Source organism: Hemicordylus capensis, chromosome 3 (assembly GCF_027244095.1).
Source record: "Hemicordylus capensis ecotype Gifberg chromosome 3, rHemCap1.1.pri, whole genome shotgun sequence".
NCBI classification, from domain to species: Eukaryota; Metazoa; Chordata; class Lepidosauria; order Squamata; family Cordylidae; genus Hemicordylus; species Hemicordylus capensis.
Genome location: NC_069659.1, coordinates 93,786,741 through 93,814,728, shown reverse-complemented (window position 1 = coordinate 93,814,728; position 27,988 = coordinate 93,786,741). Strand labels below are relative to the sequence as shown.

General features: G+C 43.3%; 1 protein-coding gene across 5 annotated transcripts in view; it reads left to right on the top strand.

The window, feature by feature from the left end:
* DSCAM (DS cell adhesion molecule) overlaps positions 1-27,988 on the top strand; it is a 579,300-nt gene that overhangs the window by 438,740 nt on the left and 112,572 nt on the right. For all 5 annotated transcript variants that reach the window (XM_053310684.1, XM_053310683.1, XM_053310686.1 and 2 more), the window contains 2 exons: positions 19,225-19,371; positions 20,176-20,331. In XM_053310684.1, the coding sequence (XP_053166659.1) occupies positions 19,225-19,371; positions 20,176-20,331 (303 nt within the window). The remainder of the gene's footprint in view (positions 1-19,224; positions 19,372-20,175; positions 20,332-27,988) is intronic.

The following is a 27,988-nucleotide window of genomic DNA, read 5'->3' as shown; positions in this document are numbered from 1 at the left end:
GCTCTGGATAAAACCCTCGCTGCCGCGTTTTGCACTAGCTGCAGTTTCCGGATATTCTTCAAGGGCAGCCCCACGTAGAGCGCGTTACAGTAATCCAGCCGTGACGTGACTAAGGCATGGGTAACCGTGGCCAGATCTGCCTTCCCGAGAAAGGGACGCAGCTGGCGCACCAGCCGAAGCCGTGCAAAGGCACCCCTGGCCACCGCCTCCACCTGAGCTTCCAAAAGCAGAGCTGGGTCCAGTAGTACCCCCAAGCTGCTTACTTGCTCCTTCAAGGGGAGTGCAACCCCATCCAGAACCGGTAAAATCTCCTCATCCCGATTGGCTCTCCTACTCACCAACAGTATCTCCGTCTTATCCGGATTCAATTTCAGTTTGTTAGCCCACATCCAACCCATCACGGCCTCCAGCCCTCGGTTCAGGACATCCACCGCCTCCCTAGGATCAGATGACAAGGAGAGATAGAGCTGAGTGTCATCCGTATATTGCTGACAACTCAGTCCAAATCCCCGGATGACCTCTCCCAGCGGCTTCATGTAGATGTTAAACAGCATGGGGGACAAGACCGAACCCTGCGGGACCCCACAGGCCAATGGCCATGGGGCCGAGCAGTAGTCCCCCAGCACCACCTTCTGGACCCTCCCCTCAAGAAAGGACCGGAACCACTGCAACGCAGTGCCTCCGATTCCCATACTCGAGAGGCAGCCCAGAAGGATACCATGATCGATGGTATCGAACGCCGCCAAGAGGTCCAGCAGAACCAACAGGGATGCACTCCCCCTGTCTAGTTCCCGGCGTAGGTCATCCACTAGAGTGACCAAGGCAGTCTCAGTCCCATACCGGGGCGGAAGCCAGATTGAAAAGGGTCCAGATAATCCGTATCATCCAAGACCCTCTGCAGCTGGGACGCCACCACACGCTCTATCACCTTGCCCAAAAAGGGAAGGTTAGACAAAGGTCTATAGTTGTCCAGGCTGGAGGGATCAAGGGAGGGCTTTTGGAATCCTTTGATTTGAAATTTTGGAATCCTGTACTGCTTAAATGAGTTCCTGAAGCTGGGCACTGATTTTTGTGTTGGCTGCTTGCAATGCTAGAAGCAGTAGTTGTCTAAGACTGAGGGAACATGCAGTGATGCTGACATAGAAAGCAGCCTCTTCAACCCAAGTTGGAACTCCTGAGACAGACTTTTCCCCACCTAGGAGACATTGTCAAAAGCCAAACCTAGGAGCAATCCACAGCATCCATCCACTCACATTCCCACCCTCTCCAGGCACCTGTCTCCCCCACATATTATAAGGCAATTCACACAGTCAAAAACTGGGTAAGACAAGTGTCCTACTCCATTTTGGGAGCCGTGCATACTCCCAGTTTTCATTACTTGATAGGAGGAGTCATTGAGCATGAGGCAGGAGCTGGGTGGGATAGCACCATCCTGTGGTGTTTTTGGCTATTCCAGTCCTTGATCCAGGCCAGCTTTTGAACGGAGCTTTAGTTACTTGTATTCCAGTCCCAGTGGCGTAGAGGTGGGACTGGAATAGCCAGCAGCAAGAGCACTGAAAAGCAGTCTGCGCTTGTCTCGCTGTACACACTATCTATTTTATTATACTATTAATATTCCTGATTCCACTTCACTGCCTTGTCCTGCATATCACAATTCTTTCCTCTGGATTCTACATGTCCTCCCCAGCTTTCACGCCCAGCTTTTTACAAAGGTAGGATTTAAGACTTGTCCTACCCAGCTTCTGCCTCACACATAGTCACTTCTCCTATCTAGTTGTTTGCTCACACACAATAGAAAATTGGAAGCAGACAGTTCCCAAACCTGGGTAGGACACTTGTTCAACCCAGTTCTTGATTATGTCAACTGCCTTACTGACTTGCTTTTTAGCAATGCCATGCAGAGGACCACTAAACCAGCAGCCAAGCTTCGAGATGTTGTTTGGAGTACATGGCTTTGAGTATTTTGGGTAATAGAATGTATGACTTGACAATGTACTGTACTGATACTTCAGAAACAACACAATAAGCCCAATATGACAAACAAAACCAAATAGAAATCAAATTAATAATAATAATAATAATAATAATAATAAATAGAACTATCCCCTCTGTTGTTTGTAATCACCATGACTCTAATTTCACAAATACCAAACAAAACAGGCCTCAGATACCAAACATCTAAAACATCAAGTAAAATCAACCATCTGCTGTGCATGGACGATCTGAAGTTGTATGGAAAGTCCCAGTCAGAAATCGAATCACTGCTAAACACTGTCGGTATATTCAGTAGCGATATAGCAATGGAGTTTGGACTAGACAAGTGTGCTGCATTAATAATGAACAGAGGGAAAATAAGAAAAACAGAAGGAATAGAACTGCCCAATGGAAGCAACATCAAGAACCTGGAAGAGAAAGAACATTACAAATACTTGGGCATTCTCCAGGCTGATAACATTGCACACACTGAAGTTAAAAGAAAAATGGGAAGTGAATACATCAGGAGAGTTAGAAAAATCCTCAAGTCCAAACTCAATGGCGGGAACACCATACAAGCCACAAACACCTGGGCTATACCTGTTATCAGACAGACTGCAGGAATAATAGACTGGACCCAGACAGAGCTAGAGACACTAGATTGTAAGACCAGGAAAATCATGACCATCAATCATGCTCTGCACCCCCGCAGTGATGTCGATAGGCTATACCTCCCTCGCAGCTCAGGTGGAAGAGGAATGCTGCAAGTCCATCAAACTGTAGAGGAGGAGAAAAGACGCCTTGAAGAATATATCAAGGACAGTGAAGAAGATGCACTTCAAATGGTCAATAATGCGAAACTATTCAACACCAATGAAACAACGCAGGCCTACAAGAAAGAACAAGTCAAGAACCAAGCAGAAAAATGGAGAAATAAGCCCCTGCATGGTCAATATTTGCACAATATAAGTGGGAAATCAGACATCACCAAGACCTGGCAATGGCTTAAGAATGGCAACTTGAAGAAAGAAACAGAGGGTTTAATACTGGCTGCACAAGAACAGGCACTAAGAACAAATGCAATAAGAGCAAAAGTCGAAAAATCCACCACAAACAGCAAGTGCCGCCTTTGTAAAGAAGCAGATGAAACCGTGGACCACCTAATCAGCTGCTGTAAAAAGATCGCACAGACTGACTACAAACAAAGGCATGACAAAGTAGCAGGGAGGATACATTGGAGCATCTGCAAAAAATACAAGCTACCTGTAGCCAAACAATGGTGGGACCATAAAATTGAAAAAGTTGAAGAAAATGAAGATGTAAAAATATTATGGGACTTCCGACTACAAACAGACAAACATCTGCCACACAATACACCAGATATAACTGTGGTCGAGAAGAAAGAAAAACAAGTCAAAATAATCGACATAGCAATACCAGGTGATAGCAGAACAGAAGAAAAAGAAATAGAAAAAAAATCACAAAATAAAAAGATCTACAAATTGAAATTGAAAGGCTGTGGCAGAAAAAGACCAAAATAATCCCAGTGGTAATTGGCGCCCTGGGTGCAGTTCCAAAAGACCTTGAAGAGCACCTCAACACCATAGGGGCCACAGAAATCACCATCAGCCAATTACAAAAAGCAGCTTTACTGGGAACAGCCTATATTCTGCGACGATATCTATAACAACTATAACAACAGCAACAACATTGACAATAAAATTCTGGCATCCCAGGTCCTTGGGAAGGACTCGATGTCTGGATAAAACAAACCAGTCAATAACACCTGTCTGACTGTGTAAACAAGAAATAATAATAATAATGAAAGCCTGGCAAAATAATATACAAAACATACAATTATATTTCTTCAAAGTAATTTAGTAAAACATTTAAGACCAGTAAAATGAAAATCTCACCAGAAAAAAACAAGGCAAAAACATTGCTCTTTTTAAAAAATGCAACATTCAATCAATAATCTGCACAGTATGTACCCTGAGACCCGAAGATTCCTTGTGACCAAAACAAAAAACAAAAAAAACCAAACGGTTTCAACACCAAAATATAGATAGAACATTGTGTAGTGAATAACCAGATGCATTTTGATCATGCTGGCCTTCATCAGTGAATTAGTCATTCAATGAATTAGTCAGAGTTTACAGACTTGCACACCTTTACAATACTGATTTGTAGAAATTGTCATACCTTGCTCAACAAATTTGTTTCCGTACACCAACTGATCTCGTTTCTGCTGTGGCTTCTTGTGCTTATTCCACAGTAGTTTCTAGATTCTCTCCACTATGGTAACGGCTTTCCTTCAAGTCTCTTGAGACAATTTATGCAAATTAATATTGGAAAGGTATGCAAGTCTGTAAACTCTGACTATTTCATTGAATGGGCCACTGATGAAGGCCAGCATGGTCAAGACGTGTCTGGCCAGTCTATCACTACCCCTTGTTCTACTTGTATTTTGGTTTTGAACTGTCTGTCTTTAAAAAAAATATATTGCCTTGCTTTTTTCTGGTGAGATTTTACTAGTTTTACTGGTCTAAAATGTTTTACTAAATCACTATCTGAATAAATATTATTGTATATTTTCTATATTATTTCATCCTGGCTTTAAGTGCTTTGTTGCTGGTATTTCAGAAACCTGGATTTCAGAAACCAAATCATTAGTCACACTAAGAGTTCTTTCGACAAATATTGTCATTCTAATTAGAAAATATCTTTCATTTTCAGTGACCCTGATGACAAGCAACATATTTTCTCTTGAGGGGAAAGCACTTACTTTCATATATTACATTTTTCCATATGAATGTTCATCTTGTGATTTTGTATATGCAGCATTCTCTCAAGTATCTCACACAGAATTTGGATTCCTGACAATCTTTTTGTTTCATCTTTAAAAATAATAATGAATCAACAGCTTTCTCATCTCCAACGTAATAGTGGAGACATTTTAAAAATACCTGGGAAGTGCTTTCAAAATGCTCCAGTGCTCAGAGGCTGGTGCTTTATACCCAGCATGGCTTCCTCTTCTTGTTAGGGCTAGCAGTCTGGAGGCACAACTGTATTCAGGTCAGACAGGCAGAAGGCTGGTCATCACCAAACAGGCAGGCTAGGAAAGGCAAAGCAAGGCAAGCAGATAGATATGCTAGTTGGCACATGAACAGAGTACAGGCAGTCTAGCAGCAGTTTGGTCTCAAGAGATAAGTTTATTTAAACAAAAGCTAAGGCCAGAAGGACTAGATGAATCCTTATTGGCCTTGCCTGCTACATCTGTGACCTGCAGCCCATTCTTTGGCCATCTGGATGGATGAACCTTGACACTGGTACTCAAGGGACAAACAGCAGCACCAGAAAAAGTATATTGGAAGTATGCATTTCTGCAGAGGGTGAATTTCATCCTCTCACCAGTTAGATTTCTGAAAGAAAAATAATAATGTATTTCACGTTAAATGCTCCCATCCTAAACATTAATAAAAGTGAGTGCATTAGAAACTCCTCAGAACAGATCCATGATAAAGAAAAACACTTTGAATATTTTTTTAAAAGCCTTTCTTTCAAGTTAACACAGAGGGCGGGAACTATTTGTCTAATGACGATGCTTGCTTGCCTCCTCTCCAAGACCTTCTCTGTTGCCTCCTATGCAAGTGAAGTAAATATGCCCCTACCTGAGTATTCAGGTGCCTTAACCTGGCATTTGGTTCACCCTGCAGCACCAGTTCTGCTTACCAAAAGTGGCCCACTAAGTGGCTCGCATTCCATGTCTGGCTCCACACCAGCAAGCCAGGCTTCTTGCCCATTTAAAGTTTGAGAATAGATTGAGATTGTTTCGGCCCCAAGACCTCTAATCATTCGCTTTACCAGATAAAACTGTGTGGATGAGTGTTGTACCTGAGTACTAAAGTCTGCTTCTCAGCCCTGCTCCTTGGACTGCCATAGACTGAAATTTGCTTGGTGGGTACCAGGGACAAGACTTTTTTCAGTGGTAGCTTTGCAGCTGTGGATTTCCTCCCTGTGGAAATAACTCAGGCCATACTTTGCTTAGCTTTCAGTGGGCTTCTAAAATGTGTTTATGTGGTCTGCTTTGTAACTGACCTACTGTCCTGGTTTTACTGGAAATCATACCCTTGCTGTTTTTATACTTTCGTTTTATAATCTTTGGCTTTTATAAGTTGCAACTATTTGTTTTCTTATTTTTGTTACCCACTTTGGAAAAACATTTATTTTAAAAGGCACTACAAATATATGATGATGATATTGCGTTTGGGGCAGTATAGAAATGTATTAAATAAATAAATAAACAAATAAACAAACAAATAAATAAAATTAAACATTATTATAATTAATAAAATAATTAACATATTTCAGCCACACTGTAACAAAAAAAAACTAAATTCAGAATGTGAAAACCCTATATTTATATGACCATTTCATAGTATTGACCCAGGATCTTTGTGACTAGCAAAATAATACTATTATAGAAAGGGGTATGTGTCCCTGTTAATAAGGGTCAGGATGATGGGATGCTAGAGGTCTCTGACTGGATCTTCTGTTTCATTTTTTGTTTCATTCAAAGCAGCTGGAGGGCCCCCAAATTGGCCTAGGAGAACAGTGCTGAGAGAGGAGGTTGGTTTACACCTTTCCCCTACACTGTTTTCATAATCTAAATCCCTCTTTAAGCTGCTGTTTGCCCCAGGGGAAAAATACATATACACCATATAGGAATCTTTATGTACCTGTATGTTTCCATCCCCACTAGATAATTAACTTGTAGCTTCAGGGTAGTGTTTTATATTCAGAAAATGGTGTAGGAAGGAGCATTAAACACTGATTCCTTTAGCACAGTTCCCCAAATCTAATTCACCCCCACCCAACCTGTGGCAGCTTTGAATTTTAAAAAAATAATCCACCAGAAATTCAATCACAGATTTCATCTCATCGAGGTCTAGAACTGAGCTACAAAACTTGAACTTGCTCGCCTGCAGTGAGTCATGACACTTGCTAAGAATGACAAAAACCAACTTGCTATATTTCTAGGCAATTGAGAACAAGTTGTATAGAATTGCTGTTCTAAAACAGTGATAGAGAGCCCTCTTGTGGGAAATGGGAATTACTCAGTCAGCTAAGAAAATACTGTAGTCAGAAAGCCTGCACTAATATGACTAGTCAAGCATCATCCAATAGGAAGATTCTCAGATGATTTACGCCATTAAAGCCCCCTTACATTTATTTATTTATTTATTTATTTATTTATTTATTTATTTATTTATCATATTTATATACTGCCTGATATGTGTGTCTCTACATGGTGTACATAAAACACAACAAATATAAAACATAGTAAAAACAAAACAATTTCACAGAACGATTTCACAGGATAAAAGCAATTAAACAGTTTAATGTTAATTTCAGTTAGAAAGCCTGAGAAAATAGGTGTGCTTTTAAAAAGCAGTGATGGAGGTGCTCTTATTTTGACAGAGAGCATATTTCAAAGCCCTGAGGCAGTCACAGAGAAGGCCCGGTCCTGAGTCACCAAACAAGCGGTGGCAACTGTAACCGGACCTCCCCAGATTATCTTAATAGGTGGCAGGGTTCATGACAAAGAAGGCATTCTCTTAAGTACCCTGGATCCAAGCCATTGAGGGCTTTATTATAGGTCATAACCGGCACTTTGTATTTGAGATTTTCAATACAAACCATGAATCCACTCTCATTTGCTACCAAAGAATCTACACTCAGAACACCTCAGAAACAACAGAACCCTGTATCCCAGGGGTTAGAAACCCATGGGGGTGGTTGGCGCCCTATGTGCACTAAACCACCACTCACACTGGGCCACCCCAGCACCCCCCAAGTGCAGTTATAGGGCTGCTGAAACCTCCATTATATATTATGAGAAAAAACCTTAAAGACGCGTAAACTTCAACAAATCACCAAAAATCAGCCTTTTGCCCAAATCCTTTGAAAAAATTCTGGAAGCTTCCTTGCCCCTCATGGGCACTACCACCAACCCCACACTACTCTAGGCCACCCCTTCCCCCCTGACGTAAAGTGATACACCTCCATTATACCTTATGGGGGAAACCTTAAACATGGATAAAATTCAACAGTTCACCAAAAAATCAGCCCTTTGCCCGATCCCTCTGCAATTTGGGTGGTAGCCTCCACCCATTAGGCACTATCACCCCGCCCCACTCTTCTGCCCCAGATCCCACTTTATGCCCCACATATGACCCAAAGACACTAAAATTTCAGCAATTCACCAAAAATCAGCCCTTTGCCCAATCCCTCTGCAATTTGGGTGGTAGCCTACACCCATTAGGCACTACCACCCCACCCCACTCTTTTGGCCCTGGGACCCATTTTCTTGATCCAAATCGATTCAGATTTGGATTCAGATTAATTTGGATCCGAATCGAAACTGGATTGATTTGGATGGGTCAGATTCAGGCCCAAAAATGAATTGGGGGTGTTTTCAGATGTGAATCGAAACACCAGAAATCTGAATTGCACACCCCTAGATGAAACAGTGGACCACCTAATCAGCTGTTGTAAAAAGATCACACAGATTGACTACAAACAAAAGCATGACAAGGTAGCAGGGATGATACACAAACATTTGCCAAAAATACAAGCTACCTGTAGCCAAAAATTGGTGGGACCATAAAACTGAAAAAGTTGTAGAAAATGAAGGTGCAAAAATATTATGGGACTTTCGACTACAAACAGACAAACATCTGCCACACAATATACCAGATATAGGAGGAGAGATCTGGGAGAGTTGGTCCTGTGGTAGCAAGCATGACTTGTCCCCTTAGTTAAGCAGGGTCCACCCTGGTTGCATTTGAATGGGAGACCAGAGCACTGTAAGATATTCTCCTCAGGGGATGGAGCCACTCTGAGAAGAGCAGAAGGCTTCAAGTTCTCTCCCTGGCTTCTACAAGATAGGGCTGAGAGAGATTCCTGCCTGCAACCTTGGAAAAGTGGCTGCCAGTCTGTGAAGACAATACTGAGCTAGATAGACCACTGGTCTGACTCAGTATATGGCAGCTTCCTGTGTTCCTATAACTGTATAAGAAGAAAGAAAAACAAGTTAAAATAATCGACATAGCAATACCAGGTGATAGCAGAATAGAAGAAAAAGAAATAGAAAAAAAAAATCACAAAATACAAATATCTACAAATCAAAATTGAAAGGCTGTGGCAGAAGAAGACCAAAATAATCCCAGTAGTAATTGGTGTCCTAGGTGCAATTCCAAAACACCTTGAAGAGCACCTCAACACCATAGGGGCAACAGAAATCACCATCAGCCAATTACAAAAAGCAACTTTACTCGGAACGGTCTATATTTTGTGACGATATCTATAATAATAACAATATTGATAATAAAATACAGCCATCGGAGGTCTGTCATGGCTCAGACTTCTGACTCAGAAGAGTCAGATGAGGAATGGGAGGATTGGCCTGCTAGTGAGGGCTCAGAGGCACAGCAACAGGATTTGGCAGGGAGAACAGACTCAGGAGCTGAGAAATTGGAACAGCTGCCAGACATGAATCCTGATCAGGAGCAGGTTGATCAGGAGGAGGCTGGGATTTCAACTGTCTTGAGAAGACGTTTCAAGAGGAAAGCTCAGTGGGAGAAACGCAGGCGCAGGAGATCACAAGAGAGGAAGCAGAAGTGCTGACTCAGAGAAGCCTGATAGGCTGCTGGTTCTCTTCAGCTATATATTAAGCAGTCTATGATTTCCACCGATGCTGTTAGCAACTTTCGCTGACTGCGGACCGTGTTCTATTTTGAAATTCTCAACTTTTCCGAGTTCCAGTTTGCCCTTGTTCTTTTCTTTCCTGCTCTATGTTCTTGTTCCATTAATTCCTTGCTCTGGTCTCCTTTGTTCTTTTTCATTACTTGCTATGTTGTTTTCTTTTCAGTTATTATTCAGTTATTGCTAGAGGGGGGTACCTAGTTCAGTTCAGGGGACTTGATTCATTTACTATTTTCTTTGTGAACCTTTCATTTTCCATCGTGCAGCTTCACGGCTACTTTCTGTTAACTCACAGGGGGAGTGCTGAAGGGGACTGAAGGGGGATGTAAATCCTGTTGGGTTAGCTGAGCTAACAGACTTGTGACACGGTCCTTGGGAAGGACTCGATGTTTGGAAAAGAGAAACCAGTCAATAACACCTGTCTGGCTGTGTAAACAAGAAAATAATAATAATAATAATAATATGAAAAATGCCAACAAGGAAATAATGATCTGCTATTACAAGTCTAGTCCAACTAGAAGAGGTTATTTAAAAAGAATGTACCAAATTTGGAAAGAAAAGCATCCAGATACAGAAATAACAGAACAAAGGCTAACAGACCAGAGAAGATTCATAATAAGAAATAAAGTATTCACAGGAGTTGAGCTGGAAGAACTACAAAGAGCAACACAGGCTCAAGACATGGAAGAAGGATTACCACCAACTGAAGAAGTTGCTCAGGCGCAGGTGGAGGAGGTGCTGGAAATAGAGGATGCCACTGTTGCTGAACTGTTTCAAAATCAAAACCAGGCAACCTCCCCTTTGCCTTCACCTCAAAAACCCAAATGCCATTTAACAGAAAAGCAACAAGAACTAAAGCAAAAAATAACTGAGCACATGAACCAAACAACCACCAGGGTTCGACTTCCAGCTCTAAAATCAGTTGCCAAAAACAACTTACTCAGGCATTAAAAGATGTCAATGCTGCACTTGCAGAAATAACAACCAATAATTTGCAAGAAACAAAGCAACTAATGTACAGTGCAGCAACAATAATAACACAAGAGCTCAGCTATAAGATCAATGGACCTGTAAAAAAAGAAAGCAGTACATCACTTAAATGGAAGATTAGATTAGAAAATAAAATCTCCAGGCTCAGATCAGATGCTAGTAAATTGAAAGATATGAAAGACAAGAAGCTGAAGAATGAAAACACCAAACAGTATCTGATCCAAAAATACCACCTAGATTCAAGGAAAATTAGAGAAGTCCTGGAAATAATGAAGCAGCAAACAACAACAGTGTCAAAGAAGATTAGCAGCTACGAAGCCAGAATCACACAACACAGGCAGAATCCCCAGTTTCAGTCAAATCAGAGACGTTTCTACCAAAGCATAGAAGGAGAAACTGCAAGAAACATAGAAACACCAAATAAAGAAGAAACAGTGCAATTATGGCAGAAATTATGGGGCAGTCCAATAGATTATAATAAAAAAGCAGGCTGGGTGAAAGAGGTCGAAAAATGTAACCAACAAATGCAAGATCTAATAATAACACCAGAATTAATAATTCAAAGAGCAAAGAAAATTTAAAATTGGACTGCGCCAGGCGACGATGAACTGCATGGCTTTTGGCTTAAACACCTAACAAGCCTTCATAAACAACTATCGAAACAGTTCAATCACATTTTGCAAGGAGGTGATATTGAACAATGGCTAACAACTGGGAAAACTCATCTCATCATGAAAGTCCCAGCAAAAGGTGCAGTTCCAAGTAATTATAGACCGATAACATGCCTGCCAACCATGTTCAAATTATTAACTGGAATAATAGCAGATGAAGTGATGCAACACTTATTAACTAACAAACAGCTTCCAGTTGAACAGAAAGGAAATTACCCAAACACCAGAGGCACAAAAGACCAGCTGCTGATTGACAACATGATTTTAGAATATTGCAAGAGAAGAAAAACCAATCTAAGTGTTGCATGGATTAACTACAAGAAAGTCTTCGACTCATTGCCTCACACATGGATACTAAAATGTTTAGAAACAACTGGTGTCAGCAAAAACATTCAGATATTTATTTTAAAAAAAGCAATGAGCATGTGGAGTACACAGTTAACAATCAATGGTGAGACACTTGGACAGGTTAGCATTAGAAGAGGCATTTTCCAAGGGGACTCACTATCCCCTCTATTGTTTGTAATCGCCATGACCCCACTTTCACAAATACTAAACAAAACAGGCCTCAGATACCAAACATCTAAAACATCCAGTAAAATCAACCATCTGCTGTACATGGACGGTCTGAAGTTGTATGGAAAGTCCCAGTCAGAAATTGAATCACTGCTAAACAATGTCTGTATATTCAGTAGCGATATAGCAATGGAGTTTGGACTAGATAAGTGTGCTGCATTAATAATGATCAGAGGGAAAATAAGAAAAACAGAAGGAATAGAACTGCCCAATGGAAGCAAGATCAAGAACCTGGAAGAGAAAGAACCTTACAAATACTTGGGCATTCTCCAGGCTGATAACATCGCACACACTGAAGTTAAAAGAAAAATGGGAAGTGAATACATCAGGAGAGTCAGAAAAATCCTCAAGTCCAAACCCAATGGCGGGAACATCATACAAGCCATAAACACCTGGGCTATACCTGTTATCAGATACACTGCAGGAATAATAGACTCGACCCAGGCAGAGCTAGAGACGCTAGATTGTAAGACCAGGAAAATCATGACCATCAATCATGCTCTGCACCCCCGCAGTGATGTAGATAGGCTCTACCTCCCTTGCAGCTCAGGTGGAAGAGGAATGCTGCAAGTCCATCAAACAGTAGAGGAGGAGAAAAGAGACCTTGAAGAATATATAAGGGACAGTGAAGAAGATTCACTTCAAATGGTCAATAAAGAGAAACTATTCAACACCAATGAAAGAACGCAGGCCTACAAGAAAGAACAAGTCAAGAACCGAGCAGAAAAATGGAGAAATAAGCCCCTGCATGGTCAATATTTGCACAATATAAGTGGAAAATCAGACATCACCTGGCAATGGCTTAAGAATGGCAACTGGAAGAAAGAAACCGAGGATTTAATACTGGCTGCACAAGAACAGGCACTAAGAACAAATGCAATAAGAGCAAAAGTCAAAAAATCCACCACAAACAGCAAGTGCCGCCTTTGTAAAGAAGCAGATGAAACAGTGGAGCACCTAATCAGCTGTTGTAAAAAGATCGCACAGACTGACTACAAACAAAGGCATGACAAGGATGTCTGGATAAAACAAACCAGTCAATAACACCTGTCTGACTTTGTAAATAAATAAATATTAATATACTCTGTTATTGCACTCTGCAATAATTGTGGAATCTAGTTTGGCCCAAATATGAGAAATTTTATTCACAAAAAAGTCATTGAAGATGTTACAGCAAGTGACTGACGTTTCTGAGTTCAAATTCAAGGGGGAAGGGGCACATACTAACCTTCTCACAACCCCAGGCAATTCTGATGGATGTCAATTTGCAGGAACAATGCAGGCAGAAAAGAACCGCTTCTTTGTTACCTGCTCTGCCAAAGCAAACTGTGCTTTGTGTTGCGATTGGTTGGATTCATGCCGAGTCTTTCTCCACTTGCGCTCTAGTCATCCACCTTGCATCTTCAACTCCTGTAGTTCTTCCAAATACCATGGGGCTAATTTTGAAGCGGGTCGAAGAGGCCGCTTAGGAGTGATTTTGTCTGGTGAGTTCATTATTCCATGTTTGCACCAGAGCATCGACAGAATCACTAGCAGCCCTCTCTAAACCCTTCCAAGGCTTCTTGGAATCATATTGAATTCAATAACCTTCTTGGCCAGACCACCCTAGCAGGTCCTTCACCCCTGCTGAGTTGAGTTGTGAACGCAAGTCCTACCCTAACCAGATGGTGGTCCTTCCATGACAATGGGGAGACAGGAGTCCCCACCCATAGAACACCACTCTGATCAGAGCAAAAGACCAAATTGAACATGTGACCAGCATAATGTGTTGGTTCAGAGACCAGTTGGCATAGGCCCATAGTTGTCATGGCCACAATGAACTCCTGAGCCGCTACTGACAACCCAGTTCTGCAATGAACATTGAAGTCCCTCCCCCCGCACCAGACTGGGCAACTCCAATGCCAACTCTGCAACCATATCCGTCAGTTCAGTTATGGACTCTGTTGTAGGGCTGAGTCCAAAGGGGCTCAGGCAGTTGCAGGTGGAGTGGGGAGTAGTTCCCTTTAAAAGCATGTAAGCAGGTCCTTACCTGCTCCTGAGCTGCCCCACCTCCTTTCCGGGCACAGCGCTTGCTCTACAAAAGGCCGCTTACCTGCTTTTAAAAAGAAACTGCTCCCCCCCCCCACCGAACGGGTTCAGCACCAACAAAAGTCCCAGTCTATACTTGGTCCCTAGACTAGGCTTACATACAATCAATATAGAAAATTCCCTGACAGGGATTCTGGTAAGGGAGATGGTATTCTTATAGACCACAGCCACGCCACCTCCCTGCCCTCATCCTCTCACCTACTCCACCAATATTCCACTGGCTGAAACTGGGACCAAACCAGACCACTAGCCTCTCCCAATGATTCCTCACCACCACTGGAATAGCTACCCCAGAGTTGTCCCATGCCTCTCCATCTCTGCATGTGCAGAGAGGTCCCAAATGGGCCACAGACCGGCCCACGCTGTCATTTGAGAGGCAGGTGGGGAGGTGGAAGCAGTTCCCACCACCCTCCCTGCAGCCACTGCAGCCACCACCGCCCCCATCCTGAACTTTCTTCAAGGTAAAAAATGGAACTTTACCTCCCCCCCCACTGCAGCCCTTTACTTGTAAATAGAGGTGCACTTAGGTGATTTTGGAGCCTGGACCTAAAGACTTTTGGAGAACCCCCCCCCCGCAAGTTAAGCACCATCCCCCTACACACACACACACACACGTACACACACACACACACACACACACACACACACCTTGACACGCACAGTATTTTTAATACATGGGTTCCTGAGAGCACAAACAGCAACTGAAATCACAAGAATGTGAGAATATAAAACAGGTATATTTATGCAAATATGCATTAACAGAAACTTTTCAAGATGCAACCTAACATATTCCCACCCCAAATATTCCTTTCCCCACTCCCTCCTCTGTCCCTAAAGCAAAGGTCACACTTGGCGCCTGGCACAGGTCGCAGTCACATTCAGCTGCCTGGTGTAGCAACCACAATACCTAGGACTGACGAAAGAGGATTTGGGGGCCCTGAAGGTGTGTGGAGGCCCTGGACTTCTGCCCGAAAGTCCAGGTGTAAGAGCGCCTCTGATTGTAAAGGGGAATCCTTTCTGTATTCCCCTTTACAAGTTTGGCCTTCATGCCAACTCATGAGTTGGGGGCTTCGCTCAGCTCGCCGCCGGACTAAGCCCCACCGCTGCCGCAAAGGTTCGTCTTGAGGACAAGTCTTTAAGAACATAAGAACAGCCCTGCTGGATCAGGCCCAAGGCCCATCTAGTCCAGCATCCTGTTTCGCACCAGATGCCGCTGGAAACCACAGGCAGGAGTTGAGGGCATGCCCTCTCTCCTGCTGTCACTCCCCTGCAACTGGTACTGAGAGGCATCCTGCCCCTGAGGCTGGAGGTGGTCTTCAGCTCTCCAACTAGTAGCCGATACTAGACTTCTCCTTCATAAAGTTATCCAAACCTCTCTTAAATCCATCCAGGTGGTTGGCTGTCACCACATCTCGTGGCAGAGAATTCCACAAGTTGATTGTGCATTGTGTGAAAAAGTACTTATGTTTGTTGGTCCTACATTTCCTGGCAATCAATTTCATGAGATGACCCCTGGTTTTAGTGTTGTGTGAGAGGGAAAAGAATCTCTCTCTATCCACTTTCTCCACATCATGCATGATTTTATAGACTTCTATCATATCTCCCCGCAGTTGTCTTGTTTCTAAACTAAAAAGCCCCAAGTGTTGTAGCCTTGCCTCATAAGAAAAGTGCTCTAGGCCCCTGATGATCTTGGCTGCCCTCTTCTGCACCTTTTCCAGTTCTACAATGTCCTTTTTTAGATGTGGTGACCAGAATTGTATGCAGTACTCCAAGTGTGGTTGCACCATCGTTTTGTATAAGGGCATTATAATATTAGCAATTTTATTTTCAATCCCCTTCCTAATGATCCCTAGCATGGAACTGGCCTTTTTCACAGCTGCTGCACATTGAGTCGACACTTTCAACGGGCTGTCCACCACGGCCCCAAGATCCCTCTCCAGGTCAGTCACCGACAGCTCAGATCCCATCAGCGTATACTTGAAGTTGGGGTTTTTCATCCCAATGTGCATCATTTTACACTTGCCAACACTGAACTGCATTTGCCATTTTGTCGCCCACTCCCCAAGTTTGGAGAGATCCACTTGGAGCTCCTCACAGTCAGTTTTGGATTTCACTACCCAAAAGAGTTTGGTATCATCTGCAAATTTGGCCACCTCGCTGCTTACCCCTGCTTCTAGATCATTTATGAATAAATTAAAACACTGGTCTCAGTACGATCCCTGGGGGACCCCACTTCTTACTTCCCTCCATTGTGAAAACTCTCCATTAATACCTACCCTCTGTTTCCTGTCTTTCAACCAGTTAGCAATCCACACATGTACTTGTCCCCTTATCCCATGACCACTAAGTTTCCTCAGGAGTCTTTGATGAGGAACTTTGTCAAAAGCTTTCTGGAAGTCCAGGTATACTATATCATCTGGATCACCTTGAGCCACACATTTGTTTACACTCTCAGAGAACTCCAAAAGGTTGGTGAGGCAAGATTTATCTTTGCGGAAGCCATGTTGGTTCTCTCCCAGCAGGGCCTGTTGTTCTATGTGCTTTACAATTTTATCCTTGAGGATGCTTTCCATCAATTTGCCTGGAACAGATATTAAGCTAACCAGCTTGTAATTTCCCAGATCGCCCCTGGATCCCTTTTTGAAAATCTGTGTTGCATTTACTTTCTAGTCCTCCGGTACAGAGCCCGATTGCAGGGATAAGTTATATATTTTAGCAAGGAGGTTGGCAGTTTCACATTTGAGTTCTTTGAGTTCTTTGACTCCAAGGTGCCCCTCCCTGTCCTTTCTATAGAGTTTATATCCAGGGATAACAGTGTCCCACTTGTTCTCACTTTTCCACCATGTTTCTGTTATGCTCACTGTATCTATTTCTGTGTTAGCAACCAAGCACTCCAGCTCACCCATCTTGGCTCGGAGGCTTCTGGCATTGGCATATGAGCACCTATACGCTGAATCTCTCTTCTGATATATGCTATCGTCCTTTTGACCTTTTGACCAGCTGGCACAGGCTCCTGTCTGCTCTTTATGTGGTTCTGCTCTGTCCCCTTCTGTTTTATCTCAATCTTTTGCACCCTCACACTTTAAGAGATGGCATTTGCCGAACCGGATACTTTCCAGCTCCTGTTGGCTATTCCCCAGGTGCCATTTTAAATGCTGCTCTGCAACCTTTTTGATTTTCAGCACCAGCAGTCTGGTTCCACCTTGGTTCAAGTGCAGCCCATCCCTTTTGAACAGGTCTTGCTTGCCTCATAATGTATCCCAGTGCCTAACAAATCTAAACCCCTCCTCCTGGCACCAACATCTCATTCACGCATTGAAACCCCTCAGCTCTGCCTGTCTCGCTGTACCTGCGCGTGGAACAGGTAGCATTTCTAAGAATGCTACCTTGGGGGTCCTGGACTTCACACATTACCTATCAGATTAAATTTGGCTTCCAGGAACTCCCTACTACATTTCCCCACATCGTTGGTGCCAACGTGCACCACGACAGCTGTCTCCCCCCCCACCCCAGCACTGTCTCAGAGTCTATCTAGGCGCTGCATGATGTCTGTAACCTTTGCACCAGGCAGGCAAGTCACCGTGTGGTCAACACGCGGGTCACAAACCCATCTCTCTATACCTCTAATGATGGAATCACACACTACAAGGAGGCCCCACCCCCCGGAGGAGTATCCCCTGTGCAAGAGGATATGGGCTCATCATCCATGGAAGGGGTCCTTTCTAAAGGAGCATTTCCATCTTCCTCAGACTGATGTCCTCCTTGCCCGAGACCTTCATTCTTCCTGACAGCAGAGGAGCTACCAGCCCTGGAGTGGGATGCCTCTATCACATCCCTGAAGGTCTCGTCCACATGCTTCTCTGTCTATCTGAGCTTCTCCAGATCCACCATCTTGGTCTCAAGGGAACAAACTTGTTCCCTGAGAGCCAGGAGCTCCTTGCACCGAGCACACACACATGACTTCTGCCCATGGAGCAAATAGTCATACATGTGGCACTCTGTGCAATACACTGGGAAGTGCCCCCTCCCCTACTGACTTTATATCTTCATACTGTTTTTGTTGGCTGTTTACAGTATTTAGAGATAGTTTATTAGAAGGATAGGTCTCAGTGGTAATGGTGAGCTATTTAACTGTACAAACAGCCTTTCCAAAAATATGAAGGAGGGATTTGTACTTACATTCTCTTCTCCACCAGGCTCCCTGTGATCACCGGGGCTTGTTCCAGGCTCCCACACACACTTCTTGCTAAACTCCTTTGAGCCAAGCTGGCTTGAGTGTAACCCCACTCAATTTCAAGCCGGTTCACTCATCCCTACACTGGCAATAGGAATTCTTCATATGTACTAGATTCTTGACTGCAGAACATGTATTTAAAACAGCTATTTTGTTATAGCTAATAAAATTTAGAGACGTAAGTTTTGGGCGGTATAAAAATATGTTAAGTAAGTAAATAAATAAATAAATAAATAAATCCGAATTTCCAGATTTAATATGTTTTCTAGAATAGCTCAAACTTCAGGAAAAACATTTTCTCCTTTCTCTGATGAATTTTTAAATTGATCACCATTTAATGATTAAGAATAGTCTCAAGCTTGCACTGTGCGCGTGGAAAGTTAACATGTTTGGATGCACAAAGTGCTTTGGATACATCATTAAATATAAAATACACCCATGAACTAACTAGCAATCGTGTATCCCATTGTATTGGCATGCTGTTTGACTTTCTTGATAACATGCATGGAGGTAGCAACAGTTGAAGAGTGGTAATGAGAGTAGCAAATTCATGAAGACAGCAAGGTTTTACAGGACTTTAATGGAAAATGCACAGGGATAGCCATATGATAACTGCAGACTATTCAATCTTTGTGCCAGCACCCCAGTGGCTGATTATTATGGTGGCCTACCATGCACTTGCAGCAACAGCTAAGACTTGGAGGAGTATGGCTTGATTAGCATCCCCAAGTATTTATGGGCTGTAATGTGCAGCATGGTTATCTTGCCTGCATTGCTGTAAAAGGCTGCCCATGGAAAATTTCCCCCCAATGCTGCTCTTTTCCCCAGGACTTATGTAAGAAAGGTTATTTTGTGCATTTGGGTTGATATTCGCCATCTTGTTTAAATCACTCACATTGAAAAATGGTAATTAATTTCTTTCAGTTCCTAGTTCCCCCCCAGAGAACGTCCAAGCGATTGCCACCTCCCCTGAAACCATCTCTATTACCTGGTCCACTCTTGCCAAAGATGCCCTCAATGGAATTCTACAGGGATTTAGGGTTATATACTGGGCTAATCTTTTGGATGGAGGTAAGTAGCTTTGCACCTCAATTACAGAACATTTCTATCGATGTATTATATTCTCTAGGGATGAGAAGTTTTCCCTCATTTTGCTTCTTTGTTGTACAGTGGGTTTCCTTTGCCTTGCATAGCACACCACCTAAATTCTGGCTTAATTTGGAGAATTTCTAAAAGTATAATTAATTTTAGAGTTGTTTTGGTTTTGGATATGGACATGTGTATTGATAAAACTAGTCTTGGTATGGTTGTATGCATAATTCCATCAAAATTCTTGTTGTGTTTTATTTCATTTAATTTTTTTTTAAAGAAAGGATTTTTAGGCCACCCTTCAGGAATTCTACCAGGGTAATGTAGAAACAAAGTGAAAACAGTAAATAGAAAAATAGGCAGCAGCAAGATTACTCAAAATTCAGTATATGTACATGTTTCATTTACATAGCATACTGTGCTGCCATTTCTGAAATAAAAATATCTGTAAGATAAAATGTCGTTCCACAATATTTTCTAATCCAAATAATTTAACAGCCTATTTTTATTTTCGAAAATATTACCATGAGCCTAAAATAGCACAGTAATAATTTTACAGTGCTTTACATGTTTATTTTTCTCTGTCAGGCAGTTGCAATGTTTATGATTAAATGCACAGCATGGGCGTTTAGCATGTTTATTTAATAATCATAATAAACTTTATTCCTACCATAGTTACATATTTTAATCCAACAATTTGTTGCTTATACTCACAGCGATATAATTACCACTCAATGGGAGAAGAATGGCACTGTCACTAACTCAATTTAATTTTCTGCTCCCTAGAGCTGGGAGAAATTAAAAATGTTACCACTACACAGCCCTCATTAGAGCTTGATGGCCTGGAAAAGTACACCAACTATAGCATCCAGGTGTTGGCATTCACACGAGCTGGGGACGGGGTCAGGAGTGAGCAGATTTTCACGCGCACAAAAGAGGATGGTAAGAACTGAATCATTCTTGATAGCCATTCTTCAGTGAAGCAGTGCTTTTGTGTGTTGCCCAGGTTTCCATAGCCCATAGATGCCTAGCAACCTATACATGAGTGATACCAAGTTGCAGTTATCACCAAGTTCTTGGACAAAAGTCTAAATTGCCTCTCACACCCTATGACACATCCCCTCAAGCCTGGCTGAATGCAGAAGGAGAGGGGCTGGCTGGTGGCAGGGGTGGATGAGTAGTGGTGGGAAGGTAGCTGGTGGCTGCATGGCTTCTTCCTGCCTCAGTGAATGGGAACTGGTGTGATGCAGTGTTGATGACAGCATTTTCCCCTTACCCTTGGAGGGAGGGAGGAGGAAGACGAGGTACCCTTGCCACGTTATCTTCTCCATTCACCAAGGGGGAGGGTTGGAGAGAACATAACCTTGTCCTCCACTTTCTCTTGATAGAGACTTTCACCAGCTCCCCTCCCCACCCCTGTTATTGCACAGAGTTCTGGGAGGAAGTCCTTTCATCAGAGGAGAGGGCAGGAGGAGGCAGAAGCTACTGCTGCTTTTTCCCACCTGCTTCCCATCCACAAATTGAAGTCTCTCTTAATTTTCCTGTTTGTGGATGGTGACTCATGCTGCTATCGTCTCCTGATGACCCACAGCTGGACTCAGGGGTCAGTCATGGGCCCTCAGCCAAGGCCCAACATGGCCAGCCCTTAACACTGCCCATGAACCTATATGTCTACTACATATAACATCTGTGTACATGTCCATTTTGAGTGGACTTGTAGGATCCTCAGATATGTATGTTTTTTGCAGGCTAGGCCTCTTAGAGATCAGGCAGTGGGGAAGAAATAATACCAGTACAAGCTTCACTAGCTAAAAGGGCCAGAACCAAGGCATCTGATTGAAAGACTAGATTAGTTGGTAGTCATTCAGACAAGACCAACGTCATAAGGTCCATAACAGCAGTGCAAACAAGTGTTTTTAGGACCACAGGAGAGTAGCTGCACCCTTTGACGGTAGCAGTACATAATCAGGTTTCATGATAGATTGCTGCCTCCTTATTTTTGAAGAAGACAAGCAAGCAGCTGCATACATTGACTGGGCATTGGAAGAGAAAGCTGTGTACAGAAAAGGGGGAGATCACCCAGATCCCCCTTATTCCCAAAGCCATCCTGCCATCCATCACTCAGCTAGTCCTACAGGAAGTCTGTTTTCTGGTGCTTCTCAAATAATAGCTCAGTCAGTTCCCTGTAACTGGCAGGTGTTTGTTGCCTGCAACACCTAGACTCTTTTCTCTTCCTCATTGCTTTGGGCAGTTTTTCTCCCTCTCGCTCGGCTAGCAGCAGCCCTCCCCATCTCCCCGACTCCTCTTGTCCCCCCATCATCAGCTCATTTTACCCAGTCTATTCCAGGTGCCCTCCATTCAAGACAGCCTCCGCTGTTTTCATCAGGTTGGTTGGGCTTCACTTGGTTGTTCTCCAGCAACCAAGGATCTCAACATCCTGTTTTCAAAATGATATTTTCAACTGATTTTTCCTCCCTACTGACAATCTGGCACAGCTTCTTTGTTTGACCCATCTGGATTGGTTTGATTAAATCTAGCCTTTGCTCTCCAGACACCTCTGGCACATTTCAGCCTGCTCATTTGTGCACTCTACTTATGGCACAATCTGATCTGGCTGATCCAGGCTAATTTGTTAGGGTGGTTTGGAGACGGAAAATATCGCCTTGGTGTGTGTAGACTTGGACCTAGATGAGCCTTGGATGCATTCCAGCTCTGCATTCTGTGTGCATTGTCTGTGAACTTCCTACTTTGCTTAATTTCTCTATTAATCTTTGGCATCAGCAGAATATTTTGCTTAGAAAATCAGCGGCACAATACATCCCTTCTGAGAACTTAACTCACATTTCCTTTGAACCACTTATCACAGAGTGTCTCAGCATGCAGATAGTTATATGGAAATATGGCACATACAGAGAAGGCATAAATTGGGAAATGAAACCATTTCTCCCCTAATTCATAAAATAAGAGTTAAACTCAAGAGGTGAATAAAAGAGTCCAGAAGCAATGTGTCTTTGCATCTGCATTTCTTATCATACTCAGTACTTTATTTTAGACACCAGAGGTCAGTCATGGCTCTACTTGAATTTATGTAAAAGAAACAGCTCTGATTGTGAATGAAAAATGAGGATTCTTCTTAAGGTTTGCATTATTTAGTTCTTTCTCCCCAGAAGCCTGCAGGGAAAAACAATATTGCTTCTGTCCAAGATGTTCATGGCACAGTGAAAGCTGCAACAGAAATTTCTGGCTGCTTCAAAAATATATTCCATTTAATTTATTCCCTTTGCTTGGAGTTCCTTCTAAACTAAAAATGGAGTTACTTATTAACTAAGTGTCTTTCCACCTGAGGATTTATTTCACTGATCATTAACATTTAAATAGACATACTCATTTTCTCTCTACACTCTAGACTTAAATTGCATTTTCACAGGCCGTTGTATTTGATGGCATGGGGGTTGAATGATTGCATTCATTAGAAATGATGCATTATAAAATCTTAATTAAAACAATGAATCTATGTTTCTTAATAAGCAGCCCACTGAGCCAGATCCATAGCTGGTGCAAAGCAGTATAGTTTAGCAAATGGCACCAATTTGCACCTGTCGGACTCTAGTTCATTAACTCATTTCAGGCTTTCCTCCCTACCTGATCGTGTTCAGTTCAGCATAGGGATTCTATTTGCTGTGCCCTACTGCTCTCTGTTGATGTATGTGCACATCTGCCATACATATGCACCTTAGCCCAAACCTCCACCAGAGTTCCAGTGCATAGACAGAAGTCTTGTTTCCATTCACTTCAGGGAGCTCCTTGGTATACAGTGGGAACAGGGGAGGCTCGCCAATGAGATGAGGTTGCCTGCACCATAGGGTGGCAAATGCCCCATGGGTACCGCCTCCATTGCCTGCAACCCACTCTCCGCCACCTTGTTGCCCCACCCTTCCCCATCTCACGGCTCTGCTTTACTTTCTAGGCAGACCACTCCAGGATTTTAGAGTGCAGAGTGGTAGCAGCTTGTAGATTGGTGAGGGAGCTGGCCCTGAGTGGGGTTGAGAGCCTTGAGTTGCCTTCAGCACAGTGGGAAATCCCTGGCTTGCTGTGTGTGTACCAGACTCCCCAAGCATTCAAATAGTGCTAGATTAGACCTATTTTTTGCAGCTTAGAATCTCAAAAAGATTTGATTTCTCCTTCTCTTCTTTCATTATTTTATTTCACTCTTCGTTTATGCTACTTTATTACATGCCATACATCTGAACCTCATAACTTTGCTTTATATTTTGTAATTTAAGTCCCACTCTTATTTGTAAACTAGCTCAACCCACGCAGAGCATCTGCATGCTTGTACTCCCCTCACTGTCTGCCATAGCCCCCCTCACCTCAGAGATCTCTCCACCCTCACCTGAGCCACACTCCTGCTCCTCCTCCTCCATCCCATTGTTTCCATCCTTCTCACCCCTCTTGGTCATGGCTACAGCATAGCTGGTGCCTATTGGCCAAGCTGCAGCCCCCTATCCCCAGAGACCTCCCCACCCTCACCTGAGCCCCGTCCTGCTCTTCCCCACAGGAGCAGCAGCAGCAGCAATTGACCAGGCCCTTCCTCACTGCCGCCAGCACCATGGCCACTCATTCCCCTCAGGCTGCTGACAGGCCCAGGCCTGTCCCTTGCTTGCTGGCCTGCCTGCCTCCCTCGGAGTCCCTCCACCAATGGCCTTGGTAGCCCCAAACAGCAGCGGTGGTTGACTGGGCCCTTCCTTGCTGCCGTCACTGCCACCATGACCACTTGTTCCTCTCAGGCCACTGATAGGCTCGGGCCCGTCTCTCACCCTTCCTTCTTTCTCTCTTCCTCTCCCTTCTTTTTCTCTCTTTCTCTGTCCTCCACTCACTCTTCCCCTCTGTCCTTCTTGCCTTTCTTTCTTTCTTTCTTTCTTTCTTTCTTTCTTTCTTTCTTTCTTTCTTTCGAACAGCCCTTCTGGATAAGGTCCAAGGCCCATCTAGTCCAGCATCCTGTTTCGCACAGTGGCCCACCAGATGCTGCTGGAAGCCACAGGCAGGAGATGAGGGCGTGCCCTCTCTCCTGCCATTACTCCGCTGCAACTGGTTCTCAGAGCCATCCTGCCTTTTGAGACTGGAGGTGGCCTACAGCCCTCCGACTAGTAGCCATTGATGGACCTCTCCTCCATGAAGTTATCCAAACCCCTATTAAAGCCATCCAGGTTGTTGGCTGTCACCACGTCCTGTGGCAGAGAGTTCCACGAGTGGATCACGCGTTGTGTGAAAAAGTACTTCTGTTCGTTGGTCCTAGACCTCCTGGCAATCAATTTCATTGTGTGAGAGGGAAAAGAATTTCTCTCTCTCCAAATTCTCCAAACCATGCATGATTATATAGACCTCTATCAGGTCTCCCCGCAGTCGTCTGTTTTCTAAGCTAAAAGGAGTCAGACCTCAGGTCAGTCACCGACAGTCAGATCCCATCAGCTGTATACTCTGAACAGCTCAGTCCTCATATCAGTATACTTGAAACACGAGTTGGTGTTTTTCTCATCCCAATGTGCATCATTTTACACTTGCCAACATTGAATTGCATTTGCCATTTTGTCACCCACTCCCCCAGTTTGGAGAGATCCTCTTGGAGCTGCTCACAATCCGTTTTGGATTTCACTACCCGGAAGAGTTTGGTATCATCTGTGAATCTGGCCACCTCATTACTTACCCCTGCTTCTAGATCATTGATGGATAAATTTAAAAGTTGTCATTAAAACACACAGGCTCTATGCTTTTTGGAGAGCTTTCTCAAATGGTGCAACTGCCCATTTCAGTTTAAAAACCGAAACCTTTCCTGATTAAATTATTTTGACAAATATCAGCAAAACTACATGGATATTTAGTATGCAGATATAATTATATTATTTCAGTATGCTTTGATTATTTGAAAAAATAAATAAACCTATTTATGACCATATCATGGAAATCAGGAAGGCTGTTCAGATACTTCAGTATTTCTTTCTTGGCTGTAATGAATATTGAGCTGGAAAGCTAAAACACAGCAATTTTGCATGAGAATGGTGTATATATAGACCACATTTAACCCCCAGTCCCAGGTTTTTCATGAAGGCTTGAGGATCATCATCACAGATGTGAAAACAATACCAAACACTGGATGAAATCAGTACTCAATAGTATTGTTCACGAGTTACTCTAAAAGACTGCTTAATTCCAGTGTACCATGCTGCTTGCACTGTGCATTTAGGGATACCTGGAGGCCAGGCTTCATTATCCCAGCCTCCAGAGTTCTGCACTACTCAGAGCAATGTGGATCGTGTGGGTTCATGAGTCATGCACCACACAGAGGATGCCCAGTCATCTGGGGGAAGGTAGGTTCAACCCTGCCTTCTCCCCTGCCTATCCTCCCTGCCCCAGAAATGGTCGTGAGAACGAATTAAGCTGTCAGTGCAAAGTATAATGGGATAAGGTATTCAAAGGCAATTGGCAAACTGCATTTTTCCTTGTGCCTGTCTTGGTTTCAGAACTCTAGATCGATCATGAACTAATTCAAAAGGATTTGATGACTTTGAGCCACATCCATCAGAACTGTTCCCTGTGGCTCTAACCTTAATTTAACAATCAATTGCTTTTAAGCACACATGTCCAATTTCAGTGATTTCTAGCATACCATGCAGATCATAAACAAAACTCTCCCACGGGGGCAAGTGATTACCTTGAAGAATCGGGTTTCTGTCTTCCATACAAACAAAGGACATTTCTAATTAGCATGTTCTTTAGGAAAAGAAAGAAAAAAGCTGAGCACTGTCAAATACCAGAATTTCCTGTGAGTGTGTACTGTCTCTGTAACAAGATTTGGGGTATAGATGTGTGTCACTAAAATAATTTATTTGTTCTTTGAGTTTTAAGAGTGCTGAAAGATTTAATAGCAGATTTAAAATGTGTATATTTAACCAGAACTGGTTTTGGGGAACTGGTGCTCAGTCACTGCTGATGGCATTTTTATAGGAGAACCAATGCAGTGTAGTGGCTAGAGCATCAAATTAGTACCAGAGAGTCCCAGGTTCAAATACCTATTCAGCCATAAACCTAACTCAGTCTCCTTGGAGCAATCCCTCTCTGTCAGTCTAACTTACCACACAGAGTCGCTCTGAGTATAAAATGAATGGGGACAGAACCATGTACTGAAAAGCAAGATAAAAATGTAACAAAGTTCAATAATACGCTTTGGTGCTATTCTCACGGGCAGGCAAAACTGGGCTAAGGAAGCCTAGTCTGGTTTTGCCAGCGCATGGAAATTGCCCCGCAGCTCCTGGCGGTGGTGCAGCGGCAAACCCACCTTCAAAACAAGGTTAAGGTTAATAAGGGCACCTGAATCAAGAGAGTACATACAGAGCCCTTTCTCACAATCATGAGAAAGGGCTGCAAGGGTCGAGGAGAGGAAGCCTTTAAAAGCTTATTTCCCCTATAGACGATCCATTCCTCTTCGCTGGGTGCGTGATTGTGTACCCAGATACTCCTCCTCATCCACCATCAGCAGGGAGGTTTGGGTGCTGGGAGGCCCTCGGAACTCCCATAATGCACTGTATCTCTCGATTCAGGTTGCAGCTCACTGAATCACCACTGAACACATTTATGATGCTTCCCCCTTCAGCCCAATAGCGCCGTAAGCATGTTTGTTGGGGCGTAAGGGAGTTAGTGACAGTGGGGTGGTGGGACTTCCTCCCTGCTTTCCCCCTTGTAAGCATGAGCACGGCTGCCTTCTACAATGTCTCAAGAGGATCAAAACAAGGTTAAGGGAGCAAGCACTCTCTTAACCTTTTCTGTTTTAAATCGTCTGCCAGCCCTGGTTATCATTAAGATATTTCAAGAGGAGGCAGACATAAATGGTGTGTGCATGCGCACACACACTTACCTGTGCAAACAGTGGAACTGTGCCAGTCTGCAGCGCAGCAGCACTGGTGCTTTGTGAGGAACCCTGATGCTATCCGAGACCATGTATTGGCCAAAGTATATAAATATATCCTGGCCCATCAGTCATTGCAGCCAACCTACTTGCTATTGTACCACCTTATAGCATAGATGAGTAGTAGCCACATATAAGCAGCTGTAATTGGTCCATCTGGAGCATGTGTTCTTCTGACACAATGTCAGCCTAGGCATATGTCTCTTATAAAACTATAGGAAGAAAACCCATTTTTTAAAAGCTTATGAAACACTCAAGTCAAATGAGGTCATTGTCTACCTGTAAAAAGGGAAGAGTTTCAGTTGGAGGATATGTCCGTTCCTTAGCTGCCAGCACTGTTTTAGAAGCTAGCCCTGCACTTGGCTGAAAAAAGGATTCCATGTTCCAGCATCAAATTTCTAGACACTTGGCATCCCCCCCTCCCCCCACGATATACTTCAAATTGGAAACTTTTTGCCAAAATAGTTGCTGGCCCTCATGTTGTGCAGTGTATTGTGGATGGTTCTGAGCCATCCATGTTGCTTCAGGCTCCTTAGGAATTGCTGGCAGTCTTACACAAGAGTGCAAATCCTTAAAGTACCGTGCCCACACTCTGGTAGCCTATTCACAATGGAAGCATGTAAACACTCTATTTACATT